This window comes from Falco cherrug, chromosome 1 (assembly GCF_023634085.1).
Source record: "Falco cherrug isolate bFalChe1 chromosome 1, bFalChe1.pri, whole genome shotgun sequence".
Taxonomy (NCBI): domain Eukaryota; kingdom Metazoa; phylum Chordata; class Aves; order Falconiformes; family Falconidae; genus Falco; species Falco cherrug.
Window position 1 is genome coordinate 114,131,876 of NC_073697.1, and position 18,975 is coordinate 114,150,850.

An 18,975-nucleotide genomic window follows, 5' to 3' on the forward strand; every position below is an offset into this window, starting at 1 on the left:
CAAGAAAATATGAGTTTCAAAAACACTCCAAAGAGAAACTGATCAATAGCTGTCTCACCATTACAACATCTCTTGGCAGAGATGCGCGGCTTTCAATCCATCCGACTAGGCAAGACAATGCCCCTCTCTGGTCAGAGACATGCATTGAACACATCACTCAAATTTCACCCAAGTGACATTTCAGTAGCACCTGGCCCCAGTTAAAACAGCTATTTATAGCAAGGTGGGTGTCAAGAAGGGTAATTTTACCCATCACTTGAGGCTTGGGTGCAAATCACAGACCACATGTCATCATTTACAATTAAAAGCACTTCCTTTTCCTGGTCTGTAGCAGAGATTTGCCACTTTGCTAAATCAACAGTGTAGCTGAACATGACAGGTGCCTCCTTTTCCTGAAAGCACAAGATAAACTCCAAGGAACATATTAAACATCCTTTGTTTCACTCTTCCTCAGAACACAGATAATCTTGCCTCATTTCAAATACCCTAAAACAATTTAGTGGAAAAAATGCCCTTTTAGCTCACACACCAGCACTGTTGATTAAGCAGGAAAACCCAAAAATCCATCTCAACATCATTCCTCAGTTCAGAGATGCAACACTCCCAGGCTAGAAGTACTTCACCAATTAAGTGTTTTGAGAACAACCAGAAGTTTTTTTTCTGATGAAACTGGAAAAGTGAGAGGCCAAACAGATGCCCTGCCAGCTGGGGAGGCAAAGCCCAGGACAAGCCTGCCACTGTCCAGAGCAGGGTAGGGACCACACGCTTAAGAGGAACATGCTATTGCCCCAAATAACTCCCAGAGAAAAAAAATAAGATAGCAAAGATAAGGGATATGAGGATAAATGGGTGGGGAGAAAGGGCCTATGAGGCACCAGAGATCCTGGTGTGGGGAGAAAACGTAATCAAAGGGCATGAACACTTAAGGGCCTCTGAAGCAGCAAAATGGTTTAAAAATGAAAGAGCTATGCAAAAAGACCTGCTACCACAGCACACTTTTGTCTAAAGAAGCAGCAACACACCTGATCCTCATAGAGCACAGCAGGAACCAGCTGAGCTAAGAGCCAAGCTAGCAAATACTTAAGAAAAGACTGGTGTCTTTTCTACCATGCTCAGTAGTACATACAAGTTGGACAGCGATGCCATGAGTGTAGTTCTGTGTCTAATCCTTGATCTTTTGTTTTAAGCCTTCATTCAAGCACTGCCAGCACTGTAGATCAGAGGCAGACAACATGAACTGAACTGTAGCTGAGCTAAGTTAGCAGCCCTAACAAGAACAAACTGCATTTCATGAAGATTTCTTAGGCTGCTTTCCAGAACAAGTATCACGGACTTTCCAGTTCCTGGGCCGTTTGGTACGCTGCCTTCATTGCATCAACACAATCCTTCCAGCACCAAGTAGATGCAGACAGAAGCTGCACAGCAGACCTCTAAGATTGCTCAAAAATGCCTCTACAAAATGGCTTGCTAGCCCCAAATTACTGGAAAGCAAGAGCTTTCCACCTTGAGTTTGTTGCACCCTCCACACGCTCATCCTTCGCAGCATAAGAGCACAACACTCATTTAGAAAGGCAGGTAGACAAGCACAGAGATAGCACTCTGCCCTACAAACACCACCTTTAAAAGCTGATCTTTTCAGTCCCTTCATTTCTCATCTCAGCTCTCCTGACAGCAAACACTTATCAATGCCAGATTAGAAGAGATTAACTAAATTATCACAAGAGAAAGTTAAGGTTCATGTCAGTCACCACAGGCAGTAAAGTACACTCAGTAGTAACTATCAGAGGTAGGGTAGCTGATGAGACCAGTCTACTCAACTGACTACCACCAAGAAGGTCAAGTGTAATTTGTCAGACCCAACATGTAGGGCTCACCATTAGTCTCCAATTATCTCCATCATCACTAAAGAAAAAAAAAAGCTTTTGCAGTGAGTGCTCATTTTACAGCCAGTAGGACAGCTACAGGAGTTCTCAAATAAGAGTATTCTCTCTACAAAACAGCCTTGCTTGCATGGTTGTACATATGCTAATCAGAAAGACTGCTGTAATCTGAAGAGAAAGCAACTTCCTGGGGCAGAAACAAAAGTAGCCAAAGCATCACTGTGAGGGAGAAGACTGTTAGGTGTGAATATACATTGTGTGTTTGCACCTGAAGGTCAATTAAACAGTTGAATACACAGAATTAGTACAACACATTCAGGCCACATTCACTATCCTAGTATAACTCAACTCACAATTATTTTAACCATTGTGCAAGAGCAGATAGATTCCAAATAGTAACCAGTATCTATGGGTGGCAATCTGGAACCAAATTATGTTACTGAGAAGGGGCGGGGGGGGGGGGGGGGGGCGGACGGAATACAGACAGCACAATTAAGAGGAAGCCAGGAACTTAGCCTGGATTTCTTCCAAAGCTCAAAGCATCAACACTGGAAAAAACAGAAAGACTCCTCCAATTAAATATTTTACATATGCATTCAGTGACCACATATCGTATTTCTGATATTTATTTCCTGTAAATTATTAATCATTCTCTAAGACCCCAACAAAATAAGAAATACAAGAGATCATATAACACTCCTGTGAAATACAGAGTGCTTGACATGGGAAGTGTTAAGTTTTCATGTAACACTTGAGCTCAGATAAAAGCAGCCTCAGGAAAGAGACATTAATACCATTCAACAAGGTACTTGAGGCTGATCAGGGCAGGCAGAACCAATCCTGACCTGGAAAGCGCAGTGTGAGCTGGAGCAGGTGTGGACAAGGGCTGCAAGAGAGGCAGGGAAAGAGCCTATCTGGCAAGGAAGTTAGTGACACAGTTTGAGTATGAAAGGGGAGAAAATGATTGTGCTTCACCACATAATAGCATATTTATAAAAACAAGAAGCCACTTAGGAGCCAGGTTTACTTTTTACAAGAAGAGACAGGTGTAGACTGCTTGCACATTTATGCTAGAAATTTCAAATTTTCTCATTAGGATTGGGACAGCTTCCTAATTCAAGAAATCAAAGCAGTTAACTTTTTTATAAGACCTTCCGTGATGGGTATATGAGCAGTCTGCTGCTGCCGTGACAGCAGGGACTGGCTCAGGATGCCCTCACTAGCACCAGCCTGGAGTGCTCACTAGTAATCACAGGGAGTTCCTGCCCAGCACACATTTTATTACAGTAAAGTCACTGTGTACTTTGCACTTCGCTTTATCATTACAGGGCATATTTCATTTGTGAACCAAATGAGACATTCCTCTGTCATGTACCAGCACAATCCCCAACACCACAAAAAAACCTGAACAGATGAAGTTTCTAGCCACAGAGTCAAAAGGGCAAATAAGCCAATTCAGCTATGCAGATCAGATGTTCTGGGTGAAAAGGTAGTTACTGAGCCAATAACACACTCTGAATCTCATTGTCTAATTTTTATATGTAAAGTGAGATTTCAAAACATTGAGAACTGGCAAACTAGGATGATAAAAATATCAATTAATGTATTAAAAAATCCTGCAGTTTCTTCCTAACCTAAGCAGCCATGAATAATGGTATTTCCTGCACAGTATCACCTTCCCTGCTGTGTAATTCTGCAAGGCGCTCTTTCTTGTATTTCAGGAACATACAGAGGCGCATAGTCTAGGAAGCAACTTACTGCCTCCAGGATGCAGCCTGCTTCATCCTGTGAAGTTTGCCCCAGCTCAGAAAGCTTCCGTGGTCAAGATAATTCAGGCCTATACTCATCAATCACAAGCTGCATTAAATATACCCCAAGGAGGAAACATTATATACTATTACACCTCCTAAGGAAGAGCTTCCCAAGCCCTTTGGAATATACCCGAAATGCTGGCCAGCCCACCTCTTACAGGAAGCAAATGAATCATCCACATCTGCAGAATTTAAAAAAAAAACAACAACAAAACCAGAAGTTTTCCAGGAAGGACAAGATTCCTCCCTCTCCCCTGCTCCCATTTACTGCTTTAAACTGAAGCCCACAGACAATTCACTAAGACAAGATTGTACTTCAGCACAGGAAACTAGAGTCACTTACAACCTGTGGCACAAGGACAGAGAAAAGGCTTTGACAGAAGTTGCATGTGTTAAGGACAAAACAAATATGAAGTGGCAGATCATTATGTACCATCTCCAGCCAGTTACACAACTGCATAGTAACTCTAAATTTAGAAAACGTGGCTATTTTGTCTCGAGACTAATGCTGTTTCAAGGAACTTGGCCTCAGATGCTGAACAGAAGCAGGAGTATTTCTTGCAATAGTCATGAGAATTATTCACTTGGATTAGATACATAACCCACCTTCCAAAGTAAAAAAACAACTTTCATCTTCAAAAGCAGACAGAAGGGCAAAGCCAAAGGACAAATAGGGCCATGCTGGAAATCTGATGAACTCCGAACAAAAATATTAAGCAGCACTCCATGCACACTCACCTCAAATACTGAAAAGCAAAGGTGTGAGGGCGGAGGCCAGCGACAGCACCAGCCACTTGGGATGGGCAGCACACCCCCATGCTGCAGGGGCTGAGACCTCCAACCCCTCCCCAGCCACAGATAACAGAAGTTGCCATTTTAGTGCCATGTGGAACAAAGCTGGATGAAGGCAAATGCAAAGGTTCCTCGATGATCAGAGTGCTATTCAAGCTCCAGCTGTGTTTCAGCGTAGCTGCTGCCTTCACTGAGGCCTAAGATCTAGGACCAGTTATTTAACAATATATCTTGAGCTAAGAGGCCTGAAACACCACCATGAACTAAGTTAACAGTCTACATCTAAGATGCTCTTCACTGACTACATTTCTAACCTAGCCTCGCAAAACCTACAGCTCACTAGATTTATGCCTAATACCTAAACTAACTTCTTAAAATGCTAGGTTACTTAGTTTAGCTACTCATATGAGTAAAATCAAATCAAACTCGAGTGCCTCAATAGCAAGAGATAGAGTATGCCACCTAGTTTCCAAGCATCTCATTTTACACATGCTGAATAGCCAATGCAGTATGGTTTGGGGTGAGAATAATTTGCCCAGACCGAAGTTTCTGCACTGAGGAACATCAAGAGTTTTTCCTGAAAGCAGAGAGCTCATGCTCTCCAGCCCTGACCAGAAAGGGTCAAAGAGAGAAGGCACCAAGCACACACCAGGAGAACAGCACCAGGGCCTGGCAACACCGATGCTGGCCAGCGTCACCTGAGGGGGAAGTTTTTGTCACCTTTCTAGCAAGTGCACAACCAAAGAGGCACTGCCACATCAGAGCCCAGAAAACACTTTGAAGATTAAAACTGCTACTTATTTGCTAAGTATCCTTATCAGGAGAGAAGCAGCACTGTTCCTTACAACCAAAACTATTCATACGCAAAATTATTTTATTCTCAAATAAGTTATATCCTTTCAAAAGTAGGTAAAAAAATAAATCAGTCGTGATGGAACTAATTCCAGCTCTCACAGTACTAGCGCATTTCACTAAGCAGAAGGTCCATCATCCACTGACAAATGAAAACTGTACCCAGTCACTTCAACAGGAATGATGCACCAGGAACTCCCAGCTTTGGGCTAAGAAACACAGTCAAAAGCCTTAAGCTCCTGATCTTTGCAACTGGTGATCAAATAGCCCTCTTCACTTGTCAGTCTTCAAACCCCTCCTTCACAAGCAGAAAAGCTAATAGCTTTACAGGGAGCCTAAGAACAAACCACCCAGGCTGATGTGTGCTGAATCAGAAGCACATGGTACCGCTGCTGCAATTTTTTTTGTACAAAACTAATGCTGCTTACTGGACCAAGGGTATAAGCTACCTAGTTTCTCTTCAGCTCAAGAAACTGTAACCAGAGGCTGTGAAGTGATAGCATTGCAAATGCAAGCTGAGAAGAATTTCCTTGTTTTAAATTTACTCCCGTGATTTTAATTTTTTCCTGGCCTGGAAGCTACAGTAAGATACCAAGTGCTCCTGTCCTCTCTTCCCTACTTTGCTGCAGGTTTTTGGTCTCACCTCCTACCAACAGCTGTCACACTGCCCATTTGTTTCATGAAGAGTTACAGCACCAGCTGCTGAGGAATGAAACTGAGGTCATGATTTTAAAGACCACGGTAGAAGCAGGGAAAAACTTCAGCTTTGCCACCTCAAAGAAGCCTACCTACCTAGGGCATCCAACATATATCCATAGCAGGGAGCTGTGTTTCAAGGAGTTGTTCAAACTCCTTGAAAAACCGGGCAAATTATTTAAGATTAGTTCAATACGTCCCACCTCCAAGACTTCAGCATGTGTGCACAAAAAGCATTTTGTATCTTGGCTTCCACCTGCTCCCCTTACGTACCCAGGCAACCTTCTATGCCATGCCAAAAGCTAAAATAACAACCACTACAGAGTCTCATCGAGATACTGCTGTAGACACCACTTGCATGCATCTCTATTAATTTGTTAACATTTAAACCAACAGGTCAGGAGACAAGTGATGTACCCTCTATGCTCACAGCATACAGGCATCAACACTACTTAGCTTCAGTCTTGCTCATGACCTTAACAGAACTGCACTGCAACCCCCTGCAGAGTCACAGAACTACAGGGCTTCTCTGCACAACATGCACCTGACTGATGCAGAAGGATGAACTAAGCATAAAGGCGATGTCATTTCCTTAGAAAACAAGCTAAAAAGCAAAGTCTAATGTACAGAGGGACATATTTCCTAGTCTTAAAATCTGACCACTCTCAACCTGTGTTTTTGGCCAAAACCTACATGTCATATTCTGGAAGCGGGAGGAATTCCACCTGCAGGTGGATCTCTCCATTAAGCTGCTTTAAACTCTACACAATTAAGGGCAAAAGACATATGGCAACATCACCCACACTTCCCCTTACCACTCCCACACAAGCAGATATCCAACATACAGTTATCAAGTCCACATCCACCATCAACATGCTTGTTTCCATCTATACCACAGTCTGAAGATTTGAGCCCAGTAAACATTCACAGTTTCTACTTGGGCCACTTCCACTGCCTGGTCCAAGCATCCCCAAAGGCTGGGGTAGAAAGCGCAGCAGATATGACTCCACACCTTTCTTTTTGCCAGATGTACCGTCAAACACACAAGGTAGGTAAGCATACTACTGAAACACACAGTAAGAATGCTTTCTATCAATCTGATGTCACAACATGCCTAACTGCACAAAGCTGGGCTGCATTTGCTCTGGCTTACCACTACAGGCATAGGATCCTCCATGCAATTCATTCATGACAGACTGAAAAGGACACCTGTCAACTTGAAACTCCAGCACATCTGAAAACACTGCAGTTATTAGTTATCAGTCATCTCCACCACCTCTACTGCCAAAACCACGTTTGTCACAGCATTTTTAATCACCCCTTGCAATCATTACTGCTCTACCCCCCACATAGTCTCCTGCTCCCTTCACAGAAACACTTAACATTCAGAAAGAAAAAAAACTTACCTGTCAGAGGTAAATCCCGCAACCCAGTCCCAGGACCTTGCCATTAAGAGAAACTGACTTTTGCTGAAGTTTGTTAACTTGCAAATTCAAGTTATCAGAATATTTTGGTTTCAAGCACAAACATGCACACATCTATTTAGCAGCCTAACAGCCCACAGAAAATGGAAAAAAGCCCAAATATTACCATGGAGTCTCCTACGGCATTGGGTTTTTTGTTCCAGAAGACGGAGTAAGCATTATTCTACCTCACCACATGTCTAAAGGTTTCAGGGGTGGTACACATCAGCTATACAAGGTAGAGCCTGAACTGAATTAAAGATCAGGTGCTCCAGAGCACGACAAAAAGAAGAAAGCCAAGCCATCACCTCAGATCCAGGAAACTCAGGACTGACAACCTCAAAAGCAAGTGCAAAGATTTCACATTCAAGTATCAGCTCCTGTGCTTACAATGACCCATCTGGGCAAAAACCCAGCAGTGGTGGGAGGTAAGAGCAGAGAGGAAACAATGAGGCAGGTTTCTCCTAAGTGGCATTTAGGAAGGTGTCATGACCTTCTGAGCCTTCAAAATCCCCCAAGTAATTAAACAGTCAATGGAGAAGAGACTTTCAGCTTTGCAAACGCCAATTATTTCCCAGCATCAACAGAGATGCCAAACATTAAAAATAGTGTCCTCCTCCTGAAAAGAGGAGAAGAGCCGAGGACACCTGACATAAGCTAGCAAGACCTTGCCCCAAAAAACATCTGCCAAAGCTTCTGCCATTTAACTGCAATGAAGAACATTCAGCCAAAAAAGTAACTACAAAACTGCTTAAAGCCAATTCTTTCCAGAAGTCTGCATCACATCAGCAAAGGAAGAACTTGTAAGAAAAAAGTCACAACAAAATGCTTCATTCACACAGGTATTTCAAAGTCCATCATGGCCTTTGATGGATTCCTTCTAAAGCTTTTAGTGCACATTAGTTTGTTTACTAGTCTTAAGAGCATTACTAATTTAGTTTTAGGGGTTTTTTTAAGCTATATCAGCACATTGAGAGTGAGTGCACCCTGGAATAGAGCACATCACAAAAACTGCTTGCATGGGGAGAGGTTTCATCCATTTTAAAAATAATACTCCTGTCTAGATTTGGACTAGTTATAATTAATTGCTTAGTCCAGGTGGCCACTTGCAGCTCCTGAACTATCAATTCACTCTGCACACTATACAAAAAACAACTCTGCATACAGTAATAGTGTACACTATTTAGTACTCCTGAGATTTCCATACTGTGAGTTGTGCAGGATTCTACTTCTGCAGTAAAATATTAATAATGATCCCCAAGTCTATATTGTAGGAGCCAAACAAATCAAAGTAAAATGGGGAATCAACTCAAGGGTATGTAACCTTGACAGGATACTCACAGGATGGAAAGGTCACCTGTTACAGTGGTTCTATTTTACACAGAACTGCAAAAATTCCAGTAAGTCTTTTCTCCTGTGTCTAATGGCTACAAACATCAGGTGGTTTCAAAGAACCCCCCCTGGGAGATTAACTGAAATGTCAGATGCAAGAGGAGGGTTACACAGAGCTTCCTCACACAATAAAAGCCGGTATTAGTAATTGATGGGCATGGAATTTTAGTGCTGCAACAAAGTAGAATTCTGCACTGTGACCAGCATTTCCTCCTGGCTCCTGAAAAGGAGGCTGTGTGTACAAGGCAGAGCTATCCCTCTTCACCTCATCGCTGCACTTCCAGATGGCAAACGCCTTGCCAGGTTTGAAGATGGAAGATTTTTAAGGCGCTCTTTTTTCACTCCTCAATTGCAAATAGGTTCCACCGAGTCACTAGCTAGGATAAACATCTGAAGAGTGAACGCTGGTGGGCCAGCATCCTAGCAGTGAGGGCTGAGAGTGGCTGTATAGGGAGAGAGGGAAAACACAGACCTTCAGTAAAGCAAAGTATTTCCTTCTTGTACAGTATAAGCATAGAAAGATCACAACTTAGAAGTTTAGGTCACAGCAGTAACTACCTGGCAGAATTCAGACAAGAAATAAAATATTAATTGAAATCTTGAAATGATGCGAGTATAACTTCTTCAGAAACTTCTCCTACAACCTTATATTCATGACTCCATATTTGAGGTCAAGAAATTATATAAATGAAGGTGGAAAGGAATAGAAAGGCTGTGTGGGATGAAACAGAGTTGAATTAATAGAGACACTTATGAAGATAACATCAAATAGTTTCCAGCTAATAAGCTGATCAACCACTGGATTATGTCTGAGGAGCCCTGATAGTTTGAATCCATTCCCAAATCAAAGCTGAATGTAGTAAGAGAGCCACCCTTACAAAACAAAAGGCTGATAAAAAACTTTAAAATAATTGCACCTTAACTCTTCTGGCAAACATACCACAGCATCACACCAAGATGCTAGCACAAGGATCCGCTCCCAGAGGTTAACACAGAGCAGGAGGCAGGGAACTGGCCAGCTGAAAGCCTCCAGATAAGGTGCTGAAATACAACACCTGCACTTCCCATTTCCCCCAGCTGCAGAAGAGGCATATCTGCCCTGCACAGGCTTTGTGAAAATGAAAGGTGGCAAAGAGCTCTGAGGCTTTCAGGTGAGAGGCAGAAGGAAAGGTAGCAGCCTTTTAAAGCGCCCTATGAGCCTTAATAATATACAATATGTTTGAGCATTTTTCTAGTTTCCAAAGGCAGCTCAAGTGTGCAGCAGGAGCACTAACCTACAGCTGAGAAATCCTGAAATTAAAATTCAGCTGGGTCTCAAGTACTCCTGCTAATCTGTTAGAAAACACATCAAGTGCTCACACCAGTTCACAGTACTTTCACAACCCAAATTGCAAATCATATCCAGCATTCAAACAGTACCACTAAGACAAGAGATACTGCTTCAGACAATCAGAGAAACTGCTCTTCAGGTTTATGGAGTCAGGCAAGACATGGATGGCAAAAATATTTGAAAAGGGAAGTTTTCTCCTTCCAGGACTGCTTGGATTTTACAATATTCAGCAACGATGGCTCCTCAGTGTTTTAAGTGGGTAAAGTGGTCATGGAAGGCAGGAAAGGAGCACACTGAGCCAGAGCGTAAGAAATCCCAGCTCTTTTATTCACATCATTGTCATGATAGTACTAATGACTATCAACACAGGAATCAAAGGCAGGAATGCGCTCAGATATACCACTCATTACTGGAGGAGCTAGTGGGGCTTTGTACCAACTGCTAGCTCTATGTCAAGAGAAAGTTTCTATTACTTATTAACATCAGTAATCATGCATTTGGATTTAAGTGGCAGTCTGCCTACCATTTCCAATAGGAAAGAGCAACAGCAAACACTGAACTTCTAGAATCAACAGTGGAAGCGATTAGCCTACCTATTCCCCTGCTGGAAAAAAATTATTTAACCACACGTAGTTTAAAGAAAAGACAGGAAAGCTCTAGGATTGTAATTGGGTACAGAAAGCCGCTTCTGACATTTGCACTGGAAGCCAAAGATGCTGTTTCACTATTTTCAAAATTTACAACTTATTTCTCCCTCTGATACAACACTTGCTCTATCCCATACATGCACCAGGGGGGTCACAGGTCTTGAAGCACCTGACAAACTGGAGATAGACAGGCACTCAGCCTTCCACACAAAAGCAGGATCTAACATACAAAACAGGCACACAACAGCACAAGATGGAGCTAGTGAAAGCCCTGGCCCCAACAACACCTTTACCTTCTGCCCATTTCAGAATTAAAAGCTCAGGGAAATAAAAGGTAATTAAAAGGGTGCTACAAGCACCCTCTTGAATCCATGGTTTAGCAGTGACCAGAACAGATTAACATCCTTAAGTACACAAACAGGAATCTCACAGCCAAAGATGCTAGAGTCAGTCACAGCCAAAAGATGTTATCTGCAGATAACAGCAGGCAACAGCACCCAAAAGCCAACAAACTTTAGGCCCAGGACAACCATGTGGTGCCTATGGTTTGTACCACTCCCAGCATGGACAATGATAAGCACATCAGGCTTACCTGGCTGGTTCTTACTCATCACTATAACCCAAAAAGGGCTGGGTCAACAGACAGCTAAAAAAACCCGATCATAACCACAAAATGCTAAGTCCTACAGCATGTCTCCAATGGAGTCTGATTTGTTTTTAGCAACCCTAAGCTGCAGCACAGATAGTACACAATGCCTCTCAATTTTGTTAGCGGGCAGCTTTTCAAATGGAAAAATCAATATAAGTATACCTAAAGTCCTCAAGCACTTAGGAAACTTCCCCCCAGGGTCTACTACCCAAGTGGTAAAGATGTCTATAGGACGGGGAGGAGGACCATGAAAAGCAAAGACAGATGGACAGTTTATTTACATAACTGTCTTTGATTTCTGATCCTCCCCAGGCTAGCTTTTTCTACCATTGCAAAGTGTACAGCTACCAAGCGACTAAAGTCAGAGCTAACACTTCTGGGTTTAGGAACCTACTAATTCCTGAGTTTACTCACCCAACTTGAGGTGGCTTTGTTTAGATGTTAAAAACCGTGCTCAGCTTGGGACAAATTTCTGCTGCAGGAGCACACAAAGATTTTATTGGAAGGCTGCAGTGATTGAATTGTGGTTCTTTAGAGAAATAAGGCTTTTTTTTTTTTTAAGATAGAAATACAACACATGGGAATCTTTCCTGAATACCTGTTTTCATTTTCCTTATCTCCAACTGGTCACGTGTCTAGTGACACTACCACCTAAATTTAGCTTGTTCTGTTAGCGTTTGCAATCCTGCCGATGCCTGTAGGACTGCAACACACCTTTCTTCCTCTCAGCCTCCTCTCTCTCCTTTGGTTGGTGTACAGGGCCATTTCAGAAGCAGCAAAGCAGATGGCATACCGGGACCCCCCGCTTTTGCCTGCCACCCCCAGAAGTGCACTGGGACCCTCTCCGCTGCAAGGACAGTGCAGGCCGCCTGTTCTGTTCGGTGCAACGCCCATTCCTTGCAGGCCTCTTTGTGCTATATTACAGTGCCCCCTCGCTCGCTTTTGTCTCCATACTGTCAGTCGGTAGGCACCAAGCCCCACACCAGGTGAACTTTGGGAAGTGGGAATATCCTAGCACAGCCCTACACCTTGTGGCTCTTCAGGTATAATTAAGAGGTCACAGACTGAAGTATGCCTCATCAGCAGGGGGTGAGTGCTCACGTAAACAAGAGCAGACCCAAGCTATGGTTGCTCCTAGCCAAAATCTTTATCTAGTTGGTTTCCCTATTGGGCTGTTGACTCCCCCAAAACAGGCAATGACAACACCATGCAATCAAGGCAGAAATGCTGGCCCACCTCCCCAGCGAGCGAGGGGGGCCCGCAGGCTGGGTGGAATCACCTTCACAGGCAGGCCTCTCCTCAGGGCACCAAACCCCAGCGACCCGGCAAGGCAGCCGCGCCATGAGCGAAAGGCCACAGCAGCTCCCGTGCCGGGCTTCCAGGAGCGTGACGAAAGAATGGAAAGGGATTTCAGACTCTGGAGGACACCGACCCCGGCGGGGAGGCACAGGGGGCGAGGGGTAAGGAGCTGCAGGCCCCTTGCCGGAGGGGGGGGGGGGGGGGAGGGGGGCCGCGCAGGCCGACACCGCAGCCCGCGGGGCTGCAGGCCGCGCAGGCCTCTGCCCCGGGAGGCCTCCAAGGCGGAGCCCCGGCCTCACAGCCAGGCCCTCGGGCTGGGGGGGGCCGCGGGGAGCGCGCTGGGCCGCAGGTAGCCCCCCTCGGCGGGGGCCGGCGCAGCCCGAGGCCGCCGCGGTTACCTTGGTCTCCTTGACGTGCTGCTTGATGCCCTCCGGGTACCACTGCACCCGCACGTAGCCCCGCCGCAGCGGGCTGGCGCGGCCCTCCTCCGCACCGCCGGCGCCGGGGCCTCCCGACTCGGAGCCCCCCGAGCTGCCGGCGCCGCCGCCGGTCCCGCGCCCGCCCTCCTCCGAGTCCTCCTCCGAGTCCTCGCCGTGGATGAGGCGCACCAGGCCGAAGCGCACCGAGCCGCGGTAGCGGCCCGACACCAGGTCGTGGGAGAAGAGGAGGCGCTGCGAGCCGCCCGGCGGGGCCGGCAGGGGCAGGGCGGCCGGGGGGGCCGGGGCGGCGGGGGCCGGGGCCGCCTCAGCGGGCTGGTCCGCCATGGCGCCGGGCAGAGCGGGAGAGCGCGCGGCCGCCGGCACAGGCTGGGGGAGGGGCGGGGCGGTGCGGGTCGCGCGCAAGTAACGGCCCGGGGGGGCGGGGCCACAGGGGACACGCCCACCGGCGCGCCACGCCCACCAGGCGGGAGGGGCCGGAGCCGGGATCCAGGGGGGCGCCGCGCTGCATCGTCCCTGGGCAAGGGGGTCTGCGCGGCATCACCCCGGGGATCCGGTCATGAGGGGGCTGCACAGCATCATCCCAGAGCCCCGGTCACGTGGGCTGCACAGCATCATCCCACGGCCCCGGTCGCTGGGGGGGCTGCACAGCATCATCACGGTTCTCAGTCATGGGGGGAACTGGGCTGCATCAACCCTGAGCCTCCAGTTCTTGGGGGGCCTGCATCATCCTCGGGTCCCCAGTCATGGGGCGGGGGGGGGGGGGCTGCGCTGCATCATTCCCAGTATCCCACTCACTGAGAGGACAGAGATGCCCCCAACCCCAGCACCCGTCTGGAGCAGCCCATGGGTGTCACCCTAGAAGTGTGTGTACTTATACTATAAAAGCCCTCAATAGTGCAACCCAGATGCAGTATCTGCATGGGGAGGGGGTACAAAGCCCACCAGCCACCCCTCACCCCCACCCCAGGCCCTCCCTGCCCTGCCGACACTGCAACCCTAGACATGGGGTGGGGGTCCCCCTGGCACCAGGCACTGCCCTGTGCTGGGAAGTCCTCTTTAGCCCACAGTGAAGCCTGGCCTTGCTTTTTACAGCTCCTAGAAGCCCTCATTAGGGTGTGCAAATAAGCCAAATATTTGGCTTCATTGACTCTAACAGATTTTTTTCCCCCTCTGTCTGCAGGGATTCTTGAAATAGAAATGGCTTCTTGATCAGGTCCCGCAGCTCTGGAAGTTAAAGAGCTAAAGGAAATCCAAAATAGCCTTCACTGCCTGTCCTTTACCCAAAGACTCCCTGCCTCTTTGCTCCCCAGATCTCCCCCTCCCCCCGACAGCACCAGCTGGAACACCAGGGAGATGCCCAAAATCCTCAGCCTGACTTGTTTTGTTGTGGGAAAGATCCCAGGAGCAGCAGAGTGGTGGATTCCCCCTTGCCCTTTCCCCCTGCTGCTCTGCCTCGGTTGGATCAGCCAGGTGGCTATCAGTTCTCCCTCAAAGGTTTCTCCTTTTAGGAAAAGCAACTGGGATGAAGGTCTGCCCATGCTCTCCTCTGAGACTCATCACTCCATGAGGGAGCAGAAACCCTGTCCTCAGGCCTGCTGGGATTTTCCAACCTTGAAAATGGCCCTAAAACCCTGGAAAGCAGCTGGGAAGAGGCTGGGGCAGATGGGTGGTGTGAGTGAGGGATGTGCTGGGACCCAGCCAGTGTTTCAGCTCTGTCTGGTTCCTTGGCTATCCCAAGGTATCATCAAGGCAGCATGATGCTATAAGTGATCATGAAGTACAAACTATTCCCATCTTGCCTCCAGATCAGGGAGCTGCAGACAGCGAAGCACTCTCGGTGTCTGCCTTCCCCCAGGCCAGCCCGACCTCCATGCCAGTATTTAATCGCTCACTACAGTATCATTTTAATCAGAAGGGCAGCATGTTGATGTGGTTCCCTGCTGGAACACTTCTTGGCATCAACCCCAGGGATAAGGAGCCGAATAGAGCTAAAAGGGACCATTGGGTGGGGAAATAGTAGCATACCCTTGGGGGAAGACAGTTTAAATATCCATTTAGTGCCACGTGGTTATACACTGTTTACAGGGAGGCGCTTTGGGGAGTACAGACCTCTGTCCACAAACCATGACCTCTGTAAAGTGGACTAGGCAGGGAGCAAAAAGGCAGCGCTCAGGACTTGCTGAGCACACGAGTGCCTCCAGCATGAGGATCTCACCCTCCCACCATTGCCGTGCCTGGAGCAGGGAGTGTGGCACATCTCCACAGGACATTCAGCCAGCCCGCCTGGAGCTGGGGACGAGGTACTGACCTCTCTTCCTCTGTAGTCAGGGAGAATTGTGCCTTTGTGGGAATAGGATCAGGCCTTTGGGAGAGGAAGAAGGTGCTCTTTGGTTCCATTTGAACTGATACCCTCTTCTTCTCAAGGTTTCAAAGCATGGCTTTATCCAGCATGGTGATGCTTCTCATCATGTCCTTAATGTACATCGCAACGGCCGCTAATAAAATATAGATACATGTAATGGATATAATCGTGTGTGTAGATGGAAACTGTCCCTCTCCAGAGCAATTACATGCTGAAGAGCAGCAGTGGGGTTTCAGATAGCCACAAATAGCCATGCAAACAATCACATTATGCAACCAGCTGGGCTCACGGCAGGGGGATTTTAATGGGGACAAGTCAGGGCTGTTTGCTAGTTAGCAGGAGTTGAGCTGGGTGTGTTTTTGAACTGTGATCCCAGCTGGAGCTCTGATGTGCTTCCATCAGGAAGTGGCACTGAAGGATGCCACTCATTGCTTTTTCAGGACACAGCAGCCTGGGCCCGGACTGTTACAACACTGACATGCTTTGGGCACATTAGAGTCCCAGGGTGTCAAAAAGAGCATCTCCCATTCCATGCGCCAGGCTGTTCGGATCTCCACTGAGGGACCTCAGCAAGTCAGACCGCCCTGCAAAATACTGTCAAACACAAGAAGTATTTTGCATGCATGATTTTTTTTGGCGAATGAGACCCTGATGAACTGATTCAGCAGGAGGTCTGAAGACACAGGACTTCTGCAAAGTGACACATGTCAAGCAGCTCCCCCCTAGGCCCTGTTTAGGGACAATTCCAGCTGTTAGGCTGTTTTGGGAAGCAATGGCCTTTGCTCTGCGGAAGAACATCCTCCCTGTAAGCAAGATGCCTGTGTGATCTGACTGGCTTGCAGTTAGACCACCAGTGTCTCCCTGTCAAGATACTGCTAAAAAGCAAGCCTTGTTCTTCCTCCCTGGGACCCAGCTGGCACCAGGTGCACCTCTCATGGGGCTTTGCAGGTCTTAAGGGGCAGGTGTTGGGATGCCTGCTTGGTCCTGGGATGCCCAGAGGGTACCTGGACGCCCGCAGGGTGCTGGGGTGCCTGCCAGGTACTGGGGCTGCCCACAGATTACCAGGATGCTTGACAGTTGCTGTGAATGTCTGCAGGGTACCAGAACGTCAGCCAGGTGCTGGGGTACCCACAAGGCACTGAAATGCCTGCTGGGTGCTGGGATGTCCACCAGGGATACCCACAGGGTGCCCACAGCGTGCTGGAGATGCCTGTTGGGTGCCAGAGATGCTCCCAGGGTGCCGAGATGCCTGCAGCTTGCTGGGGATGCCCAGAGGGTGCCAGGATGCCTTCGGGGTGCCGGGGATGCTCATGGGGTGCTGGCTGCCCTCAGGGGGCCCGCAGGGTGCGGGGTCCGGACTGCGGCGGGGCTCTGGTGCCACCTCGTGGGCTGTCGCCTCTCGCCGCAGCGCAGGGAATGTCTCCAGAGTCTCCCACGGGAACAGGCTGGGAGTCTATCGCTGTTACGTAGACAAACATCTCAGCAGTAATCACTGCGTCCTGATCACATCAGGGAACAGAAATATCAGCAAGTGATGCAGCGCATGGCAATCTTTCATCCCATCCTGGTGAGGCCAGCAAACCTCCCCAGGCTGGGTGGGCAGAGGAAAGCCTCTCTCCTGCAAGAGGGGTCCCCAGCAGTGCCCAGTGCCCTCGTCCCACACTGGGTTATCCAGCCCGTGCCCTCCTTGCTTGTGCTGCCCTGATCAAACACCTCTGGCCCTCCCCACAAATGGCTTCGGAGTGGCATCACCTTGTATATGTATAAATGTGTGCAAGCACAGTCCTCCTCCACTCCTTCCTTTCATCCTCTTTGCTGAGACCAGGACCTCACCAGTCCCCTGACGGGGGGATGCTCTGCAGGATTTGGCTTTCCCTTAGGTGGCATGTGGCCCCCAACCATCTCCGTGGGGTGACCTGGGCTTCCACCAGCAGTGTGCCAGGGCTGGGGCTGGACCAGGGGCAGGAGAGCACCCATAAGAAGCAGGATGCCCCAGCAACCACCATCAACTGCCATGTCACAGAGTCAGAACTGGATCTAAACTGCCTGGAGGTCTGGGACCAGAGGGTGGGGGCTGCCTCTGCTGAACCTCTTCCCACCTGCCCAGCCCTCTCCTCCCAGAGGAACCCCTGCAGCCCCCACTGAATCCATCCTCCTTCCTCCCAGGGACTGTATCATGAGTGGCCATGACCTAGTTACAAAGTACCACAGCCCCGCAGAGCACAGAGCAAAGGAAAAGAGATGCATCACTGCCACGGCCTGTGCTCCAGGGAAGGGATAAAAGAGGTCCTGGCCCCCCACCTCCTGCTTTTGGCTGAGGCTGCCATGGCCAAGCAGACGTGGGGTGAAATTGTCCCCCAAACTATTTGTACTCTTTCCTCAAAGGCCCACATAGAGGAGTAACAAGATACACCAGCCCTGCAAAGGCACATTTTGATCTAGTGCAGGTCAAAGCCTGTTTCCCCTGCCCATGGCTGGGATCCCAAATAAGCTGTGAAGTACCTTTGCTTCAGCCCTTCCCCAGATCCCTGTGACTGCAGAGGGAATCAGCCCTGCAGCCTCACAGAAGGGCATCAGCTGCACTGATGGGCCAAGAAGAATACACCAGAGGAAAGCCACATGTGTATATCTGCATGTTATATGTATATTAACATTTCAGAGCACAGAGCAGAACCAGCCCCTCTAGGATCTATTTAGAGCCTGGGGCTGGGGTCTGGCCAGCATCCTTAGGAGCCCTGTTTTGCTGTTTCGAAAGAGAACCAGCTCACTGGCTCCTACGCCTCATGGAATGCCCTGCTCCAGTGGAGAGGCTGGAGGCATGCTGGCCTTGCAGGACCTGCTGGTGATTTTGAACTGCTCTTGGCAGCACGAGAGGGGGGCATGAGGGATAAAAGCAGCAGGTAGCCAGGCTGGCAAGTGCTGAGAATACCAAGTCTGTCCAAAGAGCCACATCCTGCTGTGAAGTTACGACAAGCACTTGCATGATGCCAGTCTGTGGCAGCTGATGAAAAGGCAGGAGACAAGGGAGAATGAAAGCAGAGCCCGTGGCTGACCTTGCAGCGAGGCCAAACTGCAGAGTCCTGCTGCCACCCTGTTATGCCATTACCAGGAGGAAAGCGTCACCCTCTTGGGTACACAAGTCCCAATGCCTAAGCCAGGGGAAGGTGCAGAACAGGGCTGTAAGCAGTGTCCAGCTTGGCAATTATGTGGGTATTTACACGAGTTTGGGAGAGAAACTTTCCTGATTGTGCCACTCAGGGGAGGAACCCTGATGCCACCTGTGTCCCCTGTGATGGCAGACTGAAGGCTGCAGCCACCAAAAGCAGCTTAATCACCCTGAGCACTGGAATAACAGGCACTGA

At 48.3% G+C, this 18,975-nt stretch overlaps 1 protein-coding gene across 1 annotated transcript in view; it reads right to left on the minus strand.

Moving 5' to 3' along the window:
* UBE2O (ubiquitin conjugating enzyme E2 O) overlaps positions 1 to 13,614 on the minus strand; it is a 66,210-nt gene extending 52,596 nt beyond the window's left edge. Inside the window, exon 1 of the mRNA XM_055721748.1 lies at positions 13,210 to 13,614. Coding sequence (XP_055577723.1) covers positions 13,210 to 13,575 — 366 coding nt within the window. The 5' untranslated portion in view covers positions 13,576 to 13,614. The remainder of the gene's footprint in view (positions 1 to 13,209) is intronic.
* Positions 13,615 to 18,975: the final 5,361 nt, after the last annotated feature.